This window comes from Peromyscus maniculatus, chromosome 2 (assembly GCF_049852395.1).
Source record: "Peromyscus maniculatus bairdii isolate BWxNUB_F1_BW_parent chromosome 2, HU_Pman_BW_mat_3.1, whole genome shotgun sequence".
In the NCBI taxonomy this organism is placed as follows: domain Eukaryota; kingdom Metazoa; phylum Chordata; class Mammalia; order Rodentia; family Cricetidae; genus Peromyscus; species Peromyscus maniculatus.
Window position 1 is genome coordinate 65,711,981 of NC_134853.1, and position 23,559 is coordinate 65,735,539.

Genomic DNA, 23,559 nt, shown 5'->3' on the forward strand with positions numbered 1-23,559 from the left:
GTCTAAGCCCAAGTCAGAAAAGAACACCACCACCACCCGGGTAAGAATATGTGAACTTCATGCCAGTACAATCTGTACGTGGGTCTGCCACATCTTTTGTAATCAGGAACTTAAACACATTTCCAATCTGGAAGTCGAATGAGGTTTTCTTCGTGGGGAGAACATTTGAATTAAAAAGCAAAATGCCAGGGGGTGAGAAATAGCCCAATGGTTAGCACTGACTGAAGACCCAAGTTCAGTTCCCAGCACCCACATAGTGGCTCCTATCTGTCTGCAACTGAAGTCCCAGGGGATCGGACACCCACTTCAGGCACCATGCACAGGCATACATGCAAGCAAAACACTATAAAACTCAATTTGGTGAAGTGTGGTGGCACATGCCTTTAGTCCCAGCACTAGGGAGGTAGAGGCAGGCAGATCTTCAAGGCCAGCCTGGTCTGTAGAGTGAGTTCCAGGACAGCAAGGGCTACATACAGAAATCCTGTCAAAAAAACAAAAACATCCAATGGCATAGATTGGTATAGAAAGGTTTCCCAAGTCTTCAGTGTTTCTTTGGTTTTCAGTATTGGCTGTGAATGGAACTGTCCAGGAAACTTAACACTGATCAGGCCTTACCCTGCATGGGTTTGGGTACAGCTGGGTTGTATGTAGTGGCCTGAACAGATGATTGTGCAGCTGAGGCTGAAGACTGGGGATAGAGTTGTATTAATCACAGGACAGCCAGGCACCACGGTGGCACATGACTGTAGTTCCAGTATTTAGGAGGCCGAGGGCAGGATAAGGCTTGGGATTTGTATTGGGTTCGAATTTCCTGTCAAGCCATATAATCACTGGTGATAGTGTGATTTTAGCAATCCACCACAGTTAAGACTTACAGCAGCTTGGTTACATCTAGCACTAAACAAAACAAGCCAGGGAGGTGACTGAGCTGGTAAAAGCGTAATTCTGGTGACCTGAGCTGTGACTTTAGGTGGTGGTGTATGCCTCTAGTCCCGGGGTGGGGGTGGGGAGGCAGGTGGATCTCGAGTTCGGGACAGCCAGAGCTACAGAGAAACCCTGACTCAAAAAACAAACTTGGCAAGTTATATGTCAGGCTTTGCCACTGAGGTAGTGTTTTTTAGACAGGGTCTTATTGGGCTGTCCTAGAACTATGTATGCCAGGCTGAGAGATCTGCCTGCCAAGTACTAGGATTAAAGGCATGCAACACTACATCCGGCTTGCTGTTGAGCATTTTAAACCAGGAAAGCATGCCACCTTGAACATACTGTACTTGAAGCTTTTCACATGTGGGATGCTAACAAGCTGTACAGTACAGGAGTTATTGTACCTTTAGGATTTATTTAGGGGGGGGAACCTTTGGAAAGAGTAAAAATGAAAACACCTACTTGAATAGATCACATAGAATGCTGTGTACGAATATGCTTGCTGGATGGGTCTCAGTACTAATTTTCGTAGGACTGGGGTGGGGCCTGAGAAGCTACTGAGAGAGTAAAAAAGGAATGCAGACTGCAGTCGAGCTGCTCTGCTTTCTATTCATTACCATGGCCAGTCACCAGGTAAATGTTTAACAGAAGACTCACAGATGTGAGTCAGCTTGAACCTAGAAGAAAACTGACTGCAAGATTCAGACACAAGCAGTGAAGCAAGAAAACCACACTGAGAATTCCACTGTTGGCATTTCTAAAACATCACCCCGAAATGTCATTCATCATGACTGTCCACTTAAGTAGGGGACAGAACATATTTATTTCACACCACTGATGGAATTGAATACCAGCATTGTCTGGTGGACCACACCAAGACGACTGCCTCCCTGGCACCTGACTGAATTTTCATAATGACGTCCCAGGCACTGAGCTTCCATTAGCCCCTACTACAGGGCCCTTAACCTCGGGCTAGGGGTGTTGCAAGGTTAAAAATGGTGGTGCCACCAGATGTCAGCAGCTTTTGAGCAGATCCCATCCTGGACCTCCACATGTAAGGAGGTTCTCACCATTTGGCCACGTCAATGAGAAGGGGGTGTCCAGGGTAGACATCAGCCTTAATGCTGCCTCAGCACAGGAGGGCTACTCAGGGAGGGTGATCCCTACCTTCAGCCCTGGAGAGAGCTGACTACGAGGGCCTTAAGAAAGGCCAGTCTTGCAAGTTCCTTCCAAAAGTGGCTGAAGGATGAACAAAGGTGGTGTGCTAGTACTAGTTTTCCAAGTATGGTGGCACATGCCTATAGTCCCAGCATCTAAAAACATTACCAGTTTATCCCTTACTTAGCTTCCTGGTATAGCATGCTGCAGTTCCTGTTGTTTCCAGACAGCCCTAGTTGATCTGAAAACGGATTATGCCTCCACCTTTTGAGTACAGGGATTATAGCATATTCCCAGCTTGTCAAATTCTTACCTTTTTTTTCTCCCCTTTGAGGCAGACAAGGTCTCCCTATACAGCCTCCCAGATTGACCTTAAACTTCACTTTTTTGGGGGGTGGGAGTTCAAGACAGGGTTTCTCTGTATAGCAGCCCTGACTTTCCTGGACTCAACTTGTAGACCAGGCTTGACACATAGAGCTAACTAGAATCTCTAGTCCTGCCTCTACCTCCCAACTCCTGGGATTAGAGGCATGCAAGTGTATGTGGCACTGGGGAATCAAAAGACATGCATGCCAGGCAAGCATTCTACCAATGGAGCTCCAGCCTTAGCCCCAAATGTAAAACTTAGTAATGACTTTATCAATGGAAAGCCTAGGAGAAGGCCTCACTTTCTTGAACAGCCTAGCATCATCATCTTCATACATTATAAATGCTCTCTCCATCTTTGGTTGAAATGTCAAGGACATCAACATGGAATCCATTTTTAGGAGTTTTGTTTACTGTGAAATATTTTTCTTCAGCTAACTGATAAGTATACACATTTCAAGAGACTTAAATCTCAGGCCCTTTTCTAATTTTTCTTCTCAACAGTACATTTCAGTGCCAAATCCTCCTCCAGAGAAGAATGATGCCAAACTTCAAACCCCAGTAGCCACTGTGTGACTAGTTCCAACCCGAATATGAGAGCTACATTCCCTCAAGTGGGTGTGAACACAAAAGGCAGAGCTCAGAAAGAGGTTAACAACAGAACTGATTGTGTCACCAGGCCTTGTTCATGTTAGTCTCTCTTACACTATCCCAGGAACTGAATATCAGACTTGAGGTTCAAGAATAATGACTCTCCCTCTCCCTATGAGCACTTGTGGTAAAGTCTTCAGAAAGGTATTAAGTTTATTAAAATCCTTTTTAAAAAACCCAGCTACTGAATATGGCATAGTGACTTATTTACACATTTTATGCTAGGACACAGGTTTTAATAAGCATTTCAAATATGTTTTTCTTCTAGAAATAATAGTATTTTAAATCTTTTGTAGAAGATTATTGAAAACATTAAATGACTTCCCCAGTTAAAAGCAGATAAACTAAAGCCTTTGAAATGCACTCTAAATGGAAGCCAGGTGGTGGGTGCTCACACCTTTAATCTCAACACTTGAGAGGCAGGTGGATCTCTGTGAGTTCAAGGCCACCCTGGTCTGTAGAGTGAGATCCAGGACAGCCAGGGCTACACAGAGAAACCCTGTCTCAAAGAAAAAGTTTTAAATGATAACTAATGTTTAAACATGAATTTTAGCAAAATTATTCTTGTGACTTATTCAGACGGTGTCTGCTTACAAAGGCAGACATGAAAAAGTAGCACATGGACACTCCTCCACGTAAGCACATGTTCCCTGGCTGCACTGTAAGATGACTTAGGGTTTCCAGAGCTTCAGGAGTCCGTCTTCACTGTAGGTGGCAATCAGGTTCTGATGTGGGTGGTGTGCAATTCCAATCACATCCTTCTCGTGAACCTAGAACATGGAAAGCAGTCAGGGTGCACAGGTCTCACTTAAAGCACTCTCAAGAGGCCTTGAGAGTTAGCTAGGAAGAAAGAAAGAGGCCCTGAGAAGTCATATATTCTAAAATGGCACTGCGTAAAGAGGGCTCCCCAGTTCACACCACATTGTGACATAATCAGAAATAAAGCTTTTACTTCCTTAACCCACTATTTGTTATTGTAGCAACTGGCATTAATTACTATTAATTACTCCTCATAAACCAGGCTGTGGCACATGCCTCTAACCCCTGCACTCAGGAGGCAGAGGCAGGTGGATCTCTGTGAGTTCCGGGACAGCCAGGACTACACAGAGAAACCCTGTCTTGGGAGGGAAAAAAAAGGAAAAAAAAATTGCTCCTCAATAATATCTTCAACTTAGCTGAAACTTGAATAACCTAAAGCTGAAAGTGTCCAAAGCCATCAGTTTGGAAGGCCAACATGCAAGCAGTCAACCTTCAAGAGGAACGGAGAAAGCCTGTCTCTCCAACCCTCTCCCCCAGAAATTGTGGCCTGGCTAGCCAGCTGTCCCTTCTCTGCCCTCTGTACACTCACCCTCTTTCTCTGAAGCCAAACTGTCCTATGACACACCTGATTTCTAATATAACACAATTACTGAACTGTATTTATCGGTAAATACCGCCACGGCATGTTTTCTAAGGAGGTTCACACTGATGACGGCCTCCCTGAGAACAGAGAACGTGCCTTCCCACAGTTACTACTCACCGTCAGCGTTCTCTCCAGCTTGCCAGTGACTGTGCTGAAGCAGTAGAGCACGAAGTCCTCCCCCACACAGTAGATCCACTCACCGCGGGGGGAGAGGGCACAGCAAACGAAGTCACCACCTTCTCTTTTCCCAGAACTGAAGCTTCGGACAATCTAGACAAAAGCCCAACACCAGGTTTGTAGCAGGTCAGCTGCGGCAGCATGCTAATACCATGTCTTTGCCCTAATGAGGGCTTGTGTGCAACAGGGGCTCATGTAGCCAGGCTGGGCTCAAGCTTACTATGCAGCCAAGGTTGACTTTGAATTCCCGATCCTTCTGCCTCCAACCTCCCAAGTGCTGGGATTAAAGGCCTGTGTCACACACCCAGAAAACAATCAACATTGTAAAAACGGACATTTTTACACTGTTATTTTGTACTGTGGTCACTACTGCCAGTTCCATTCATGTTAAATCTTCCTGCCAGAAAATATTCAATAGATAAGCTAACTAAAGTTAAGCAGCAAACAGAAAATTTGAATTCTGCATCCAAGTCACCAGCCCCATCCTTCAATTAGTTTAGTGACCATGCTCTCATGAGGAACATCATTACCTCACACACAAGCATTTTCTAAATCAATACACCTCTCTAGTTTTCAGTGCTACCCAGACTTATGTTCACCGGTCCACTCTTAACAGATGCAATGCCCATCCCCCACCCAGGATGGAACACTAAGATTTTGCTTTATGATATACAACATTAAATTCACTTGGGAGACTGAGGCAGGAGGATGCAGAATTCAAGGCCGGCCTAGACTACCCAGTGAGACACAGCTGCTTTCTTCCTATTGGTATCCCATGTTAGCTTGTGTGGTAGTTAGATGTCCCAAGAGAGTTATCCACGCTACACTGGACCTCCCTAAAAGGGAAGGCTGCTAACTGAAAATCTTCAGGTCAGTTCTAAAGGAGGCTAAAAGACACATCAGAGCTGGGAATGGTGGTGTACACCTATAATCCCAACACTCAGGAGTCTGAGATAGGAAGAGCAAGATACACAGCAAGATCCTGTCTCAAAAAACAAAAGACAGATGAGATGAAGGATGAAAAAGCACCACACACACACACACACACACACACACACACACACACACACACACACACACACGAGAAAGAATGTACCTCTGCATGTGTGTCTATAAACACATACCGCAGCTTCTATAGCCTAGAACCAGTGAAACCTTGTTTGGTCCCCGTGCGGGCCGGACCAAGCCCCGCGCAGAGGCCCCGAGAACTCACCTGGCCCTGCATGTTCATGATGACCACTGTGTTGGACCGGTTGCACACAACGAAGTGCTCTGGGTTCTTAGGCAGCAGAATCACGCTATTGACGGTGATGTCTGTCCCCGCAGTGCTGCCCAAGGACTTAAAGGTATTTGAACATTCCGTGGTCTTCATATTCCAGATCTACCACAGCAATATAAAGCGTAACACTAGATTATGAGAATCTCTAAAGTGTCAAGGCTTAAAAATTAACAATTAGGTTTTAAGAAAATCAAATAACCAATACTGCACTACCACATGTATAGTAAGCACTCTTCAGCTTAATAAATAATAAAATGAAAACCACAAACTAAGCAATAAACACCATTTATGATTCAGGATCATGCTATCTTCAAAAACAGCCAGAAGCTAGCCCACTGGCACATACCTCTAACCCCAGCACTCAGGGAGCAGAGAGTTCAAGGTCAATCTGAGCTACTATATAACAAAATCCTGTCTCAAGCCAAACAAAATACCAGGCATGATGGTACATAACTGTAATTTCAACCATCCAGAGGCTGAGGCAAAAGGATCCCTAGTTTGAGAAAGAGGACAATATTCTAGATAGCCTGGGAAAGAAGGGTGGGGAAAGTTACCCAGGGACTGAGGACATGGCTCAGGAAAGTGCTTGCTAGGCACTTCAGTGTGAAGACTTGAATTTGATTCCCAGCAACCACATCAAACCTGGGTGCCAGGAATCCCCTCACTGGGACAGACACAGGACAACCCCGGGGCTTTCCAGACAGCCAATCCATCTGAATCTTTGAATTCCAAGTTCAGTGAGAAATCCTGTCTCAGTAAGTTGAAAGCTGAGCATGGTGGTGCATGCTTGAACCCTCCACCCCACAAAAGAAAACACGAGTAGCATGGAGAAGCAACTGGGGACCACCACCCAATGCTGACCTCTGTTCTGGCCTCGAGGTGCACAGTAAACATGTATATATCCACATGTACAAACAAACAAAAAACACTCAAAGGCATTAAAACCAAAAGACATTAGCTTAGCACCCTATCTTGAAAACTCTGATTTGGTGAAGCTGAGGTGAATATGGTCAAAAAATCAGTGTTAGCACATACATGAAACTCTCTTCTGGACTCCAAAAGGCAGAAGCCATTCAGCCACCTGTATTATTTCTCAGTTTTTTTGTTTGTTTGTTTGTTTGTTTGTTTTTCGAGACAGGGTTTCTCTGTGTAGCTTTGCACCTTTCCTGGAACTCACTTGGTAGCCCAGGCTGGCCTCGAACTCACAGAGATCCTCCTGGCTCTGCCTCCTAAGTGCTTGGATTAAAGGTGTGTGCCACCACCGCCCGGCTTATTTCTCAGTTTTTACCTTGTCCTTCTAGGCTTTATGAACAGTCAAGTCAGACATCCTGAAACGTGTGTGATGTGCTTATAGAAGAGACTGACCGAGGACTGCACGGCATGCTCAGAGCCCTCACTAAGGAGCTGGAGAGCCTCTACAGCATACCCCGTGCCCTTTCTCTGTGATGAACAGCTCTGCACAACACAGGTGGCTTCCAAACGCCTGCAAACAGAAAGAGCTGCCCCACGAGATGTCCAGGGTGAACATGGTTACCTGCCAATCTTCTGGAGACCAGCTGCCTTATAAAAATTCACATCTCAGCAATCAAGTGTGCTAAGGTTTCCAGCAATTTTCTTCTGGCGTTTCTCGACTTTACCAAGAAGTAAGGCCCTTTTTATTTAGGATGGCGGTGGTGGCACACACCTTTGATCCCAGTGCTCAGGAGGCAGCAGCAGGTGGATCTCTTTGGTTCAAGGCCAGCCTGGTCTACATAATCAGTTCTAGGACAGCCAGGGCTACATAGTGAGATCCTGTCTCCAAAAAAAAAAACAAGAAAACAAAAAAAAAAGTCCATGCGTGTTTGTGTAAGCATGGTCTACATATGTGCAGGTACCTGAGGAGGCCAGAAGGGCATCTGATCCCCTGAAGCTGGAGATACAGGCAGTTGTGAGCTGCCTGATAACAGGAAGGATCAAACTCAGTTCTCTGAAGAGCAAGAAATGCTCCTAACTACTGAGCCACTTCCCCAGCCCCTGAAATAACTAAATCTTGAAAGGTATTGAAAAAAGACCCAATACTTTCAGTTGAGATATGTTGGGCAAGGATTATTTGAAAGCTCTGAATTTACTTCTTTTTATTTATGGATACAAATGTTTGACTACGTGTATGGATATGCACCCTAAGCACACAGTGCCCCAGAGAAACCAGAAGAGGGCACTGAACCCGCTGAAACTGGAGTTCCCGATGGTTATGAGCCACCATGTAAGTGCTGGGAACTGAATGGAGTCCTCTGCAGGAAGAGCAAGCACTCTGAGTTAGCCGCGGGGCTGTCTCCCCGGCCCTTTGGTTTTAAGACAAGGTCTTACTTATATAGCCGAGGCTGGCACTGAACTTGGAGCAGTCTTTCTGCCTTGTTCTCCCAACTGCTGGGAGGCTCTTATTTCTATGCTTTCTCTCCCTCACTCCTCCTCAAATATTAGGAAAGCGCTAAATTTGGGAAGAAACATGAGAAAGGGGGATCTGTATGATCACTTAGGTGTTTCTGAATTTGATTATAAGTGGTGGCTAATATTCCTGGGAAGACAGATGGACTACTGTGTGTACTTATGGTGAAGGATCACCACGTTTAGAACTCTTTCTACACATGAAAAGCTTGGATTGTATGAGTTGAGTTATATGAGCGGGAACACCCACAGCATACTTTAACTCAGGCTCACAGCTGTATCATGACCATCCTGACCAATACTACCTTCTTAAGAGCAACAGTGAAGCAGACATCCCAGAATGCACCAATGATGACATTTTACCTTCACAGTGCCATCAGAAGACGCACTGATGATGTAATGTCCATCTTGTGTAAACGTTGCTTCATTAACAAAGGAGGAATGGCCTCGGAATTCCTTCAGTGTTTTCCCAGATTTTAAACCATGAATTCTATCAAATACAATTAAAAGAGTAATATTCAAAATGCTATTTTGGAAGCAAATTGCTGCTTTTTAGATGAATTATAAAAGTATTAAATATTAAATAAGAAATGTACACAGTATACTTTCCATTATGTCAAACAATGAAATAGAATAAATACAAACTGCACAGCAAGTGACTGCAAGAAGTATCAGTATCCACAGGCTTCTGCCCAGACTAGTAACTAAGAGGTTAAGCGGTCTCAACTAGGTCCCAGGAATCTGTAAAGCGGTCCTCTAAAGTGAGGAGGCCACGGGTGGCTCCCTAGACCACAGTCTTTGTTTGTTTGTTTTGTTTTGGTTTTGTTTTTGTTTTTCGAGACAGGATTTCTCTGTGTAGCTTTGCACCTTTCCTGGATCTCACTCTGTAGCCCAGGCTGGCCTGAAACTCACAGAGATCCGCCTGGCTCTGCCTCCTGAGTGCTGGGATTAAAGGCGTGCGCCACCATGCCCAGCACATTTTTTGTTTTTGTTTTTTGAATTAATTTATTTATTATATGTACAGTGTTCTACCTGCATGTATGCCTGCAGGCCAAAAGAGGGCACCAGATCTCATTACAGATGGCTATGAGCCACCATGTGGTTGCCGGGCATTGAACTCAGGACCTCTAGAAGAGCAGCCAGTGTTCTTAACCTCTGAGCCATCTCCTCAGCCCCCCAATTTTTGTTTTTTAAGACAGAGTTTCACCAGGGAGTCCAAGCTTTCACCTCCACACCCAGCTTCACAGAGCACACATTGAGAACATGAAACACTGCTATTTCACCCTTTCCAATCTCTTCTGGATAAAGAGTGCTGTGCCACCCAAACCTGAGGAAATAAGGCCTCACATACCCTCGCTCTCCATGTCACCCATCCTGGAAACAGCATTAAGAATTACTAGTGACTTCTTCTTTTTACTTAATTGTCATGAGGACAGTACGGGATTCCTCTTACCTTATTGTTTGGTCAAAAGACGCACTAAGGATCTGACTGCTATCCTTAGAAAAGCTCAGACAGGTGACACCTTTACTATGTGCCCTTTCAAATCTTCTTAAACACTGTCCACTCTGAATCTTCCACACCTTTATGGAGAAAAGAAAACTGTGAATAAAGTGTTAGCAGGTACAGTTCACAAGGCAGTACTAACACACCAAGGCAGCATCAAAGATGCATACTTACAGTTCAGTCTAGCATGTCTACTGAAGCAGTCCAAGGATATGGACTCCTATGAAACCTTGAAACTCTTCCCTTATAAATTATTAAAACAAAGATTCAAAACTCGGTGGTGAACTTGAGAGATGGCTCAGTAGTTAAGAGCACTTGCTGCTTTTGTAGAGGGCCCAGGTTCAATTCCTAACACCTGCATGATGGCTCAGAACTACCTGTAAATCTAGTCCCAGGGGAATCTGATGCCCTCTTCTGACCTCAAGGCACCAGGCACACAAGTGGTACACACATATACATATGCAGGCAAAATACTCATACATCTAAAATAAATAAATCTTAAAAGACAAACAAAATACAACCCAGTGGTAAGAGTGTTTGTCTAACATTCGCAAGGCCCTGAGTTCAATCCCCAACACCACAAAAAAAAAGACAAAAAAATAAAATAAAATAAAAATAGTAGCCAAGTTCATTAAGCAGTGACTATTTCCATATTTTACCTAGTCCTAGGTGCATTATCAGCAACTAAAAATAAACCACAGCTAATTGGCTGTATGCTATCCCCTTTAATATAGATGGATGATAGATACATACATACATACATACATACATACATACATACATACATACATAGAAAGAATCAACCTGTAATACATAACATACAGTGGCTATAACCAACACACATGGACAGATTTGAACTGAAGTGCCAGATCTAATTTACCAACTGTGCGACCTTAAACATGTTAATAGACCATCCCAGACGGAATTGTTAGTAAAATTGAAAAATTAAAAAAGAAAGAGGACTTAGCATCCAACTGATGTTCAATATGAGTTATTTTGGTAGTGAATGTCATGTGTATCACACCATTAAAAAATGTGAAAATATCTAAATGCAAGCACTCTTGGCACTGATCCATACCTTAATCTTTCCATCTTGGGCCCCAGTTGCTAACATTTCAGTGTCTCTGCTGAAACACATGCAGAGGACAGCATCATCCATCATCATGAAGTTATCCTGGGCCTGGTACTTAAGATCCTAAAGTAAGCAATGGTAACAGTTATTAAACTAACACAAAACCAAACCACTGTCCCAGCAGCGCCCCCAGAACCCTAGGGGGGCTCTGGGTCCCTGAGCTCTGGTCCTCACACCTGCACAGAAGTGCTTTAACCCCCGGGCCATTCCCCAGCCCTGCTATGCATGCTGTCATCTCTTTAATAGAACGCCCCATTAAAAAAATAGGAAAATGGACAAAGAGGCTGGGAAGTTACTGTCTTACAAGCATGAGGACCTAAATTCAATCCCCAAAACTCATGTGGAAAACAAAACAAAAAACCATGGTGGGGGCCTGGAGAGATGGCTCAGAGGTTAAGAGCACTGGCTGCTCTTCCAGAGGACCTGAGTTCAATGCCCGGCAACCACATGGTGGTTCACAACCATCTATGATGAGATCTGATGCCGGTATACATAATAAAAAAATCTTAAACAAAACAAAACAAAAAAGCCATGGTGTACATCTTTAATCCCAGAGCTGGGAAAGCAGAGCTAAGTCTGGATCTCGCTGACCATCCAAACTGGCCTACTTGAGGAGTCCCACCCATGTCAAAGAACAAGGTGGACAACAGCTGACCAACACCACTCCGGTTTGCTCTCGTCACCACATGAACACACACACATGTACATGTGTACCTGCACACACTCACATGTGCGCACACACACACGGGGAGTGGGGTCACAGACTTCACAGAACTAAAATCTGTGGTGGCTATTTACATATAACTTTACTCATATGAAAACTACAATTAGTACTACAGTTAGGTGAGCCTGGCAACAATCTTAAGGGACTTGTTAATAGATCACGACTCATTCCATGCAATGCAATGCAGCAGTTATTTCAAAAACACTACAAAGAGGAACCGAGGGGCAGAATACAGCGCATGGCATGTGTGCTGCCATCTGTGTAACATTATTAAAAGGACACAGAAGTAACTGCTGACACACACAGAACATTCCTGGAAAGCTGAGAAATGGGTAACCCTGGCTCAAGAGGGAAGAGCCCTGACTGGCTCAAGGCTGAGATCAAGAGTGGCGGACTTTACTTGAAGACCTCAGGACACTTTCTGAATATTAAATAGACATGTACTCATTCAAAATAACTTGTAAAAAAGTGTTTTCAATTTTCATAAAAACCCATGAAAAGTACAGATAATAAAGGTCTTCCCCCATTTTAATCAAAATTCAGTAACTTAAAAAATGAGTCAAGATCCTTCTTAAATCATCTAACTCAAAAATAAGACATAATTAACTGGAAATTAGCAATTCTTCCTTAAAAAGTTAATGCATTTGAAATACTTACTTTCCTGATTTTTCCCGTAGTGAAGTTCCACACTTCAATGAATCCATCCACAGACCCAGTGACCAGATACTGACCGTCCGGAGAGAACCGAGCACACTCCACATGGGATTTCTGACCAAACTGTTTCAAGTGGAACAGAGAACACCGAGAGTTCATCTAATGGCCTTAAAACAAGGCCCATTTCAGCCTTTGAGACCCCTGCCCTTGCACAGCGTCACAGATGGCTCGTACTGCGGAGTACTGCAGGGCATTTCTACACCTGGACCTGGGGGATGCTTTCTCTGACCAGTTTTATATCTAAACCTTGTTGCTGTTTTAATGAAATTGTTTCAAAAAAAAAAAAAAATTGGGGAAGTGCACAAAGTCCTTTCAAAGATGATTTCACCATGTGGCCTAAGCTGGCCAAGAACTCAATGTAGCCCACATTGTTCTCAAATTTGAGACCTTTCTACTTCAGTAACCCCTAAGTGCCGAGATTATAAGCATACATCACCACATGTGGCTGGAAAAAAATTTTTGTTTTAACATGAGATGTAGAACAAATAATTCAGTTAACTCAAACCATAACTTTCTGCCAGAGTCAGCTATTAGAATGGCTTTCCACTTACAAATTAACGTGACTTAATGTTTCTGCTGTGTCTGGAAGGGAGGGAGAACTCATTTTCAAAATAAGAGTATAAATAAAACTTTCATCACTATTTCACAACCTTTACTGAATCGAGTGAAGTCGAGGGGCTGCAGATGATGGCTCCGCAGTGAAGAGACCCTGCTCATCCTGCACAGGGCCTGGACTCAATCCCCAGGACCCACACGGCACCTCAGAACCACCCGTGACTACAGTCCCCAGGGACCCAGCGCCCGCTTCCAGCCTCTTCAGGCACCAGGCACGCATGTGGTACACAGATAGATATACATGCACACAAAACACCCATATATAATAAATAGACAGACAGATAGACAGACAGACAGACAAAGTGAATCTTCAGGGGAAAACCTAGGACTAATGTCAGGAAGACCACAGGACAGCAGACAGATAACGAGAGAAGACTAGTTGATTTTTCTTCCCTTTTTTAGTGCTGGAATGTAGACCCAGTCCACACACACCAGGCAAGTGCTCTACTACTGAACTACCCCTAGCCCATATTTTTGAGACTGGCCTTGAAAATGAGTCTTCCTACCTCAGCCTGCAGAGATTACTGGAAATTATTTATTTATTATTTATTTATTCAAAACAAAGTTTTTCTGTGTAGCCCCGGCTGTCCTGAAACTCATTATGTAGACCAGGCTGACCTCGAACTCAGAGATTCGCCCGCCTCTGCCTCCCAGTTGCTGGGATTAAAGGCATGTACCACCACTACTCTGCTGTCTAGCTCTACTTAATGCGTGGGGGGGGGGGGATGCAAAATGTTCATGCCAGAAAAATTCTAGCCCGGTGACACCAATAGAATAATTTCTAACTGAATGAAGTCTTCAACTCAGGTAAATAAAGGTACTGCTCAAAAATATTATCACATGCAAGTTGGAACACAGTGCAGAAAAGACAAATGCAAAAGACTGAACCAAAGTCAGAGTTAAGGACTATGCAACAACCTTGTGTGTGTATGTGCAGTACAGTATATGCATGTGTACATGTTCATACATGTGCACTCACCCATGCATGCTCATGTGGAGGTTAGAGGTCAAGGTGTCCTAGTCTACTTCTCTCCACCTTATTCTTCAAGACAGTCTCTCACTAGACCTGAAGCTCCCCATATTCTGCTAGAAGGACTTGTTAGCAAGCCCCCAATATCTGCCTCCCTCTCACCCAGCACTGGGCTTACACATGCATGCTGTCACACTCAATCTTATGCGGGCACTAGAAATCTACTCCTCATCTTTGCACAGCAAGCATCTTATCCAATGAGCGTTCTTAACCCCATGAATATGCAGCGTTTTAAAATCCATTCATTCAGTGAGAGCACAAAATTAGAGAAGCTAAAGTACTACACTTACCTCTCATTCTGGGAACTGAACTATTTGTGCCTTTTCCTAAACCAGTTTCCAAACACAATCGAGGTCTGAGGACAGCTCAGTGGTAGGTTGAGGTTCCAGGTCTAATCCTTGGCATGGACTCACACAGTAACTAAGTGAGCCAGAAGGCAAAATTACCTTCCTTAACATCAGAGTCAGCTTTACAATCCACGGCTGGCCCTTTGCCCACTGCAGCAGACTCGGCACAAGTGTTCAATAGGACAAATGTTTAATAGAAAGTTTATATAGTCCCAGATTTAACCAGAGTGGGCCATCTTTCCAAATATGGGATTATGGGCTGGATGTCAAATACGCACCGACTTGTGTATACACGACCTGTACCCCAATGGACACCAAGAGAACCCCGAGTACTGTCAGAGCTCTCCTCCCTGGTACCCAGCTCCTGCCAACAGGGCCTGGCTCTGCACATGATGAGTTCTCAACAACTGATGACCAACTGTTAAGTGCTTATCAGATCCTACCTTAATGTGCCTGCTCAGCTGCGTGGGAAACTTTTCTTCTTCCACATCTTTGACAGCTGCTTTGCCTCGAAACAAATCTATGGTCATACCAGGAGGAAGCAAGCCCTGGTGCTGCTGCCACTTCAACGCCTGTGAGAAAAGAAACACAGCCATCTGCTGAGTGACACTGGAGAGCCAGTAACGCTGCTCAGGCCAAACCACGCCTGAAAGAGTGAGGTCCAGGGGAGACTACGCTTCCCGTCACCTCCATCTCCGACTATCCAAACAGTCTACGGTTCAGTGAGCACGGACTTTTCATGGAAGACTCTGAGAAGCAAAAACCTTTACCTCACTCCTATTTCCCTTTATTATAAATAGAAAGTTGAGCCGGGCCATGGTGGTGCACGCCTTTAATCCCAGCATTCGGGAGGCAGAGCCAGGTGAATCTTTGTGAGTTCAAGGCCAGCCTGGTCTACAGAGTAAGATCCAGGAAAGGCACAAAGCTACAGAGAAACCCTGTCTCAAAAACCAATAAATAAATAAATAAATAAATAAATAAATAAATAAATAAATAGTTGGAAAGCAGGAATTTCCCAGAGTTCCAAGACTCAAAACCAGCCACTAATAACATTTTGCAATAATTCCTTCTAGTCATTTTCCTCTCACATGATGTGTTTAATTGCCCTATTAGTAATTATGCTATATACTAAATTTCTAATCTAATATCATATACTATACATATGCATGTCATATGTATTAGGAATTGCGAAGCTATCATTTTAGCAGCTATAAAATACACTCCTTACTGGATGTTTTCAGTTTACCTAGTTAATATATTAGTGAACATTTGCACTGCTTCCAACTGGTCATCTGATCTAACAAATGCCATCCTGAACATCTCTAACCAGGGGTGCTTTGCACTTGCGATGGATGCTTTTGCCAACCTGACACACAAACCAGTCATCTGCAAGAGGGAACCTCAAGTTAGGAATTGCCTCCATCAGACTGGCCTGTGGGCAGACCTATAGGCATTTTCTTGGTTGATAATGATTTAAGGGCCAAGTCCACTATGGGCAGATGGTCCAAGGTTGTATAAGAAAGCAAGATGAGGGACAGTAAGCAACAAAACTGACTGATTTCCGCTTCAGTTCCTACAGCCAGGTTCCTGCTTTGAGCTCTTACCCTGGCTTCCCTAGATGCTGGTAGAGTATATAGTGAAATAAATCCTTTCTTCTCTAAGTTGCCTCCATCTCCCAAGTGTTGGGATTTGTGCATGTGCACACACATACAAAATCTCACAGCAGTGCCATGAATACATATATTTTTTTATATGTCAGAAAATAAAGGCTCACTGTTGGTTTTGGTTGGGAGCAAATCTATAATCTCACGCACAGGACCAACCCAGCGACAGCCCCAGCTTGACAGGACCACAGAGCTGGTAAGAGTGCGGATTCTATGGAGCATGAACACTATTCCAAGTTCCCCAGCACATTCTAACGTAATTCTAAAGGATGCTAGAGATTACGTCCTGAACGACTAGTCTACATTGCCGCTCCAGGAAGAGGAAGGGTGGCTTGTCTGTCACAGCTGCTGAGCGACCAGCCTTGTGGGCAGGCTCTACTCCCAGGCTGGGTCATGTCCTTAGCTCAGAAAGAGTACGTGATCAGTCCATGTGAGTCTAAATGGGTAACAGAATTTATTAAGATATAAATTGAGGAAATACACTCAAAATTACAGAACGGAGTAGACAGCAGAAGTCGTCCTCTGATCTGACCAGGAGTGATTCCACCTCGCGGGCGGGGCAGGGAGAAGGGGCTTGTGACCCTTCTCCAACTCCTCATAAGAGGTCACAAAAAACAGCAGGAAGGAAGCACCCCCTCCTTTGGGCTGTATAGCCCAAGGTCATGGGCAGAGCAAATAGCACTACACAGAAATATGCCTAATACACAGGAAACAGTGCCAGGAGTTCAGGGTAATTTCAGTTCTCCAGGCATTCATTACCTGTCCCAGCAACGCCATGAGACGAGATGGAGGCACCACACTGACTTCCCCAGCTAACGCCTGGGCAATTGCGGCTCTCCTTTTCTCTTTGCTACTTCCATCTGGATATGCCTGGGGTGGGGAGGGGGAGAGGTGGCATCATTTCCAAGGAGAAGCAAGGCATGAATGTATATATTTAAAGCTAGCAGTTAAGAGCGTGTACTGGTCTTCCAGAAAACCAGGTTGATTCCCAGAACCCACATTGGGCAGCTCACAACTGCCTATAACTACAGCTTCAGAGGGAATTCAATACCTCTGGCCTCCTCAGACTCCTGCACACAAGTACACACGTACATACATACATACTCATACATACTTACACAGACACAGACACACAGACAGGCAGGCAGGCACACAGACAGACACACACACACACACACACACACACACACACACACACACACACACACGAATATAACAAAAATTATAATTTTTTTTTCAAAAAAACAAAGGAAATAAAACATTCCAAGAGGAAAACATGAAAATAAAATATCCAGGTAAACAGGTGATGAATTAAACCAATTTAGTGTTTTAAAGTAACTTTCCAATTCTTCACACTTGCGTTTCTGAAGTATGGAAGAGAGCTGGTATCACCTATCTGTATAATCTTTCCTGAAGAGCCCAGGTAAGCCCCAAAGATAGAGGTGGGGTTCTAGTTTCTCGAGTATTTGCAAGGTCAAATACTCATATTCTCCAGAAATCTAACCTTCTATTACGAGTTCCTATACATTCTCCCCTTCCTTTTATCTTGACAGCCCTCCAGTGGAAGTTGAAACTATGTTTGTGTGTATGTATGTATGTATGTATGTATGTATGTATGTATAAAATGATGCATTTCTATATCACATCAGTGGATGAGATCACACTGTGGGAAAAGGGTGATGCACGATGAAATGAGTCTGAGTCCCACGGCGGAAGAAAAGAACCAGCTCCTGGAAGTGTCCTCTAACCCTCCCCCCCCCTCCCCCGCCCCCACACACACAAACACACAAAAATTAAAAACAGAATTTTGCAAGGGCACATTATTTAATTTTCACAATTGACAAAGACGTCTTTTCACTACCATATCCTTACCTCACGAGGATCGAAGTAGGACCTGGCTAAGAGGTTTTCCAAATGAATATAGCGCTCTGGCTGTGTCTGCTTCAACATAATCATGGGGTCTGTCTGTCTCAGCAGTGACCTGGCAGCACCCAGTTCACGGAGTTCTATCAGTTCCAGAACCACCTGGACAACGGCAAGAAAATACATCCTCTTGATCAGTCTTTCTTTTCTTTCCTTTTCCACTCCCCGAGACAGGGTTTCTCTATATAGCCCTGGCTGGCCTGGAATTCATATGTAGACCAGGCCACCCTCGCCTCCCAAGTGCTGAGATTAAAGGTTTGAAGCATCACACCTGGCTTGTTGTTTTATAATAAATAATTTGATGTTTGTCCTGGGGTCTTGGTCTAGACCTTATAAAACCCTTAGAATTCCACTAGTGACAAAATTACCTGCTACTCCAGAGCCCCTTGAAAAACACCCAGGGCTGTGCTAAGACAGTGCCTTGGAACAGAGACTGGTTACCAGAAAAGCCACATTATTAGGTTAAGGTTTTTAGCCAGCCCCACCTCTGAGGCAAAGAGCCGATGCAGAGGTGGAAGACAGAGACTAAGGCTGAAAATTGTATTGACCAACAGGATTATATAATAAAACCACAACAGAGCCCTCGGGCTGGGGATTTGCTAGGTGGTGGCACAACCCTTTCCACTGAGACAGAACCAAAGTTCTACATGCAGGTCTCTCAGACTTCGTTCTTTCTGTCTTTTCCTTTGGCTAGTTCTGATGTGTGTCCTGATAACAAGACTCTAATCACACAAATACCGAGCTTTTCTAAGTTCTATGGATCATTCTAGTAAATTATCAAATTTGAGCATGTCATGTGAGTCCCCAAATTTAGTCAGTTGGTCAAAACCTGAAATGGCCTAAAGTCAGGCAGCAGTGAGCCATGGTCTAATCCCAGTGCTCGGGAGGCAGAGGCAGGTGAGCCTGAGTTTGAGCCCAGCCTGATCTACAGAACCAGTTCCAGGACAACCAGAGCCACACAGAAAAAAAAACCTGTCTTCAAAACAAAAAACAAAAAACAAAAAAAAGAAAGGAAAAAGCTTAAGTGGCCTAAAGATGAGACACACACACACACACACACACACACACACACACACACACACACACACACCCCATCCCCACTCCCTCACCCCACCCTGCCACCCCAACACCCCAACAGTGTAACTAGTATCTAAAGGAAGGGAGATCTATGTCAAAATCAGTGCCCTGTGCGAATTCCAGATGGTCAGTGTTTTAACTGAATCACATTATATTATTTGATATTAGAATATTTCTCTCTTGCACTCTCTTTAGTTTTTTTGTTTTGGGACAGGGTCTTACTCTATATCCCTGGCTGGCCTGGTACTCATTATGTAGATCACCTGGTCTCAAACCAGCATGCTCAGCTCACCTAAAAAGCATTTTCAGTTTCCCTGGATTTGAGCCTCAAAACCATACCAAGAAATAATTTCAATTTAGAAAAATCCTGAATCTTCAAAGAAGGAAGAAAAAAATACACTGTTGAGTCTTTAACGATGTGCATTTTACAGTCAGTTATATCTCTTGAGCTCTTGAAGGAAGGCTCACTGATACTTCCCAATTAAGGGACCAACCCACAAACCTCAGGAACATCACTTCACTCTTACCTGTTCATAGAGATCAATAAGGGTTTTGTCTGGCAATTTCAGAGACTGTATAGCCTGTAAAACAGTATCCCAATGGCCACTATTAATATCAGCCACAAAACTTTCAATGCTGTCCACAGTATTGAGAGAGACAGTAGTCTCCTCCTGTAAGGTGGCCAACGCCCGATGTAAACTGTTCTCCTTCAAATACTGCATGATAAGACGAATCACACTGAAAAAAAGAAAAAAAAGCCATCAGTTCAGAGATCTCCAGCCGTCGGAGGCCAAATTAATCCTTTTTGATTAATTCTCCTGATCCTTTTGGGTTAATTCTCCTGATCAGTCCTTTTACTACCCACCTTCCATTCAATTATGAGAGTAAAACTTTGCAAAAAAAAAAAAAAAAAAAATCACAGAATCAAGGTTTCAAAGGACTTCCACCTACAGATAGGAGAGCTGGGATTCAGAGAGGGGAATCATTTGCCCAGTGTCTCCCACTCAGAAAGGAAGCTGGTAGCCATTATTATTCTGATCACTGGGTTTACTAGACATTTGTGTGAGACACTTTAAACCTAAATAGTCAATGTTTTGTTTTTTTTTTTAAATACCTGGACAGGTGATGGGGGCATATACTTTAATCCAAATTAAAAAAAAAAAAAAAAAAAAAAAAGACAAGCCAGATAGACAGACAGAGATAGATAAAATCATCTACATTGCTGTACGAAATCTTGGTCCATTTAAAACAACAACAACAACAACAACAAAAGACAACAAGCCAGACAAATAAATAAATGTCTATATTGCTGTAGAAAATCTTGGTCCGTTTAAAAAAAAAAAAAAAGCAAATCAAATAAATAAATAAGCTCTACATTGCTATAGGAAATCTTGGTCCATTTTAAAAAATGACAAGCCAAATAAATAAATACATAAATAAACACATCAATAATACATACATACATAATAAGTTCTGCATTGCTGTAGGAAATCTTGAACCATTTTTAAAAAATGATAAGCCAAATAAATAAATAGGTAGATAGATAAGAAAGAAAGAGAAGGGAGGGAGGGAGGGAGGAAGGAAGGATGGATGGATGGATGGATTGATTATCTAAATTGCTGTAGGAAATCTTGGTTCGTTTAAAAAATGACAACACCTTCCTACCCACTTCTGCACGCCGGGTTCCCAGACTTAAACAATACACAGCAGGTCTCGGTCTCAGCCGATTTAATAAACCTCCCCCTTCTGCAGATCTTCAGGACAGATCTACCTCCCCTGCACTCCGAACACAAATGTCTGCTAATTACATTTACTTGTTAGCAAGTAAAGGCAGAGAGTGGAATCCTGGCGAGGTCCACCAAAGACTCTTCAATCAGTAGTAACTCCACGCCCGCCTGGCCCCTCGCCGCCCCCGTTCACTACGCATCATTCTTCTGCCCCAGGACTCAAATTTTGTCTCTCTGTCCGCACAGAGGCTCTCCATCTACAAGCTGCAAACCAAAACACGGCGCCGCAGTGGGTTTGAGCAAACAGCAGAAGCCTTTATGGTAACTAGTGCTGGAACGAGGAGGAAAAGCGGCCTCACGGGCAGCCTGGGGGGCTGGTCACACCGGCGGCAGAGTGACGGCTGGGTGGGCAGAGGGAAGCACCGCAATCAGGTCTGCTCAGTGCACCTCTACAGCCCCACAACCCGGCCGCGGGGCTCCGGGCTTCCCGCCCCGGAGCTGCTCTCCCGCGGGCACCCGGGGGCGGGCGGCCGGCCAACCGGGAAGGTCTCCGGGGCCGCAGCCTCCGGCGCACGCGCGGCCCCCTCGGACGCCCTCTCGAGCACCCTCCACCCCACGCCACCCCACGCCGGGGCAAGCCACGGCAGTACTCACTCGGAAGACTCGATTTCGATCGACATAGCGGTATCGCTCCGGGTCCAGGCCCCTCTCGGTACAGACCGGGTCGCACACCGCTTCGCGACACCTCCGGCGGCCGCCTTGCGTCACTTCCGCTCGGCTCCGGTCACTGGGCGAAGACGGAAACGTAGGGGTTGCGCCGTGAGTGAGGGACAGGGCCCAGCGTGCTTGTCAAAAGTCTGTCCGGGGCTGGAGAGCCAGACCGCTCAGAAAGTGAAGGCAACTGCCGCCGACCCTGGCCACCTGAGTTCGACCCTGTGGCCGGTTGCGACTGCACGCTAACAGATAGAGGAGTCTCTTTATATAGTTTGGCTGTTCCGGAACCCAGAACCCGGCCTTCCTGGGATTAAAGGCGTGTGCCACCTCCTGCCTCCGCCTCCCTAGTACTGGGATTACCCTGAGTAGTGAGATCCTCCTGCCTCCGACTCCCTAGTACTGGGACTGCCCTGAGTACTGAGATCCTCCTGCCTCCGCCTCCCTAGTACTGGGATTGCGCTGAGTACCGAGATCCTCCTGGCTCCGCCTCCCTAGTACTGCGATTAAAGGCGTGCACCACAACCAATCCGTTGGGTGGCGTACACATTTAATCACTGGGAGTTCAAGGGCAGCCTGATCTACATAGTGAGTTAAGAAACAGCCAGAGCTACATAGAGAGACCCTGTCTCAAAACAAAACAAAACCTTAAAATTATTTTCATTACATTTTACTTATTGTGTGAGTATGTGCACTGTGTATGGGTGTGTGTGTACATGTGAAGGACAGAGGATAACTTTAGAGGAGCTGATGCTCTCCTTCCACTATGTGGGTCTAAGGGATCAAACTTGGTTAGACTCTGTGGCAAGTGCCTTTACCTGCTGAGCCATCTTACTGGCCCTGTCATATTATTTTACTTCAATTAGAATTACTTCTTTATTTTGCCTATAAAAATAAATCTATATAATTACTTAACACAAGGCTTTAGTGTTTTCTATAATTTTATTTCGTTTGTAATGGAATCACTTTTTATAATTCCAATTATAATTCTGTAAGTTCAGGCATAAATATATATATATAACTCATTATGACTTTAATAGTAATGCATGAGTGCTTTTTAACTATCCTGCAAAGTGGGAAGTTTCCCTAAGGCATTTTCAAACTTTCCTTGACATTCTCATATTCTCCCCATCCCCCTGACCCTCATCTCTTAAACCCTTCCCACCCACAGAATTCTCTTTTCACTTCCATGCCATATGTGTTTTATTACCCTCCCTACCAATCTTCCTTAAAGCTGCTATTTTTGCTCCTTATGGCCCCTTTCTAGTTTTCTGATATCTATCAAGTATTTATTTATTTTGATATTAGACAGGGTTTTTCTGTGTAGCCCTAGCTGCCCTGGAACTCACTCTGTAGACCTGCCAGGTTGGCCTGGAACTCAGAGATCCGCCTGCCTGTGCCTGAGGAGTGCTGGGATTAAAGGTGTGCGCCACCACCGCCTGGTTTATCAAGGATTTTAATATGGAAATAAATATCACTGTATCTTGACTGGTTGTGGTGGCACAGGCCTTTGATCCCAGCACGCAGAGGCAAGTTGATCTCCATGAGTTCAAGGTTAGCCTTTCAGGCTAGACTGGGCTACACAGTGAGACTCTTATCTTTAAAAAAAAAAAATCACTGTATTTCATAAAAATATTTCTAAATGTTTCCTATACATTAGGCATTATACTAATTTTTCCCACTATCTGTGTAAGTAGATTATGTTATCTGTGAATTTTAGAATATTGAAGGGAATGTTAGAAAATATTTGGAAGTTCTTCAACAAAATAGTACTGAAGATGTACTGCAGAAATCCTGTGAGAAACAGTTCCACTAGCCAGATCTGGTGGTGCAGGTCTGGAACCCCAGCTACTCAGGATATGAGGTTGGAAGATCACAAAGCCTGAATTCTCAGGCTGCAGGAATTCAAGGGCACCTTAGTGAAAACCCATCTAACAAACGAAAGGTGAGAAGAGGTTTGGTGATGTAGCTGAGAGGTAGGGCTTGCCTAGCATGTGAAAGGGCCGAGGT

At 44.3% G+C, this 23,559-nt stretch overlaps 1 protein-coding gene across 1 annotated transcript; it reads right to left on the minus strand.

Annotated features, from left to right (window-relative positions):
* Positions 1 to 3,227: 3,227 nt before the first annotated feature.
* On the minus strand, positions 3,228 to 22,051 carry Smu1 (SMU1 DNA replication regulator and spliceosomal factor). The gene is made up of 12 exons (XM_006975332.4): positions 21,493 to 22,051; positions 19,639 to 19,849; positions 17,984 to 18,136; positions 16,871 to 16,981; positions 14,891 to 15,019; positions 12,399 to 12,518; positions 10,964 to 11,080; positions 9,835 to 9,962; positions 8,745 to 8,871; positions 5,892 to 6,059; positions 4,619 to 4,771; positions 3,228 to 3,869 (listed from the first exon to the last, which is right to left on the minus strand). The coding sequence occupies exons 1-12, from the start codon at positions 21,516 to 21,518 to the stop codon at positions 3,771 to 3,773; spliced, it is 1,542 nt and encodes a 513-aa protein (XP_006975394.1). The 5' UTR covers positions 21,519 to 22,051; the 3' UTR covers positions 3,228 to 3,770.
* Between the last annotated feature and the right edge of the window lie 1,508 nt (positions 22,052 to 23,559).

Bases quoted from the DNA above. Each gene is read 5' to 3' on its own strand.
- Smu1 (XM_006975332.4), bottom strand. From the start codon at position 21,518: ATGTCGATCGAAATCGAGTCTTCCGA. The intron at 9,963-10,963 runs GTATGGATCAGT...TTCTCCATAAAG, and splicing joins CCCAAGATGGAAAGATTAAG to GTGTGGAAGATTCAGAGTGG. The intron at 3,870-4,618 runs GTGAGTAGTAAC...TCCATGTTCTAG, and splicing joins AGCTGGAGAGAACGCTGACG to GTTCACGAGAAGGATGTGAT.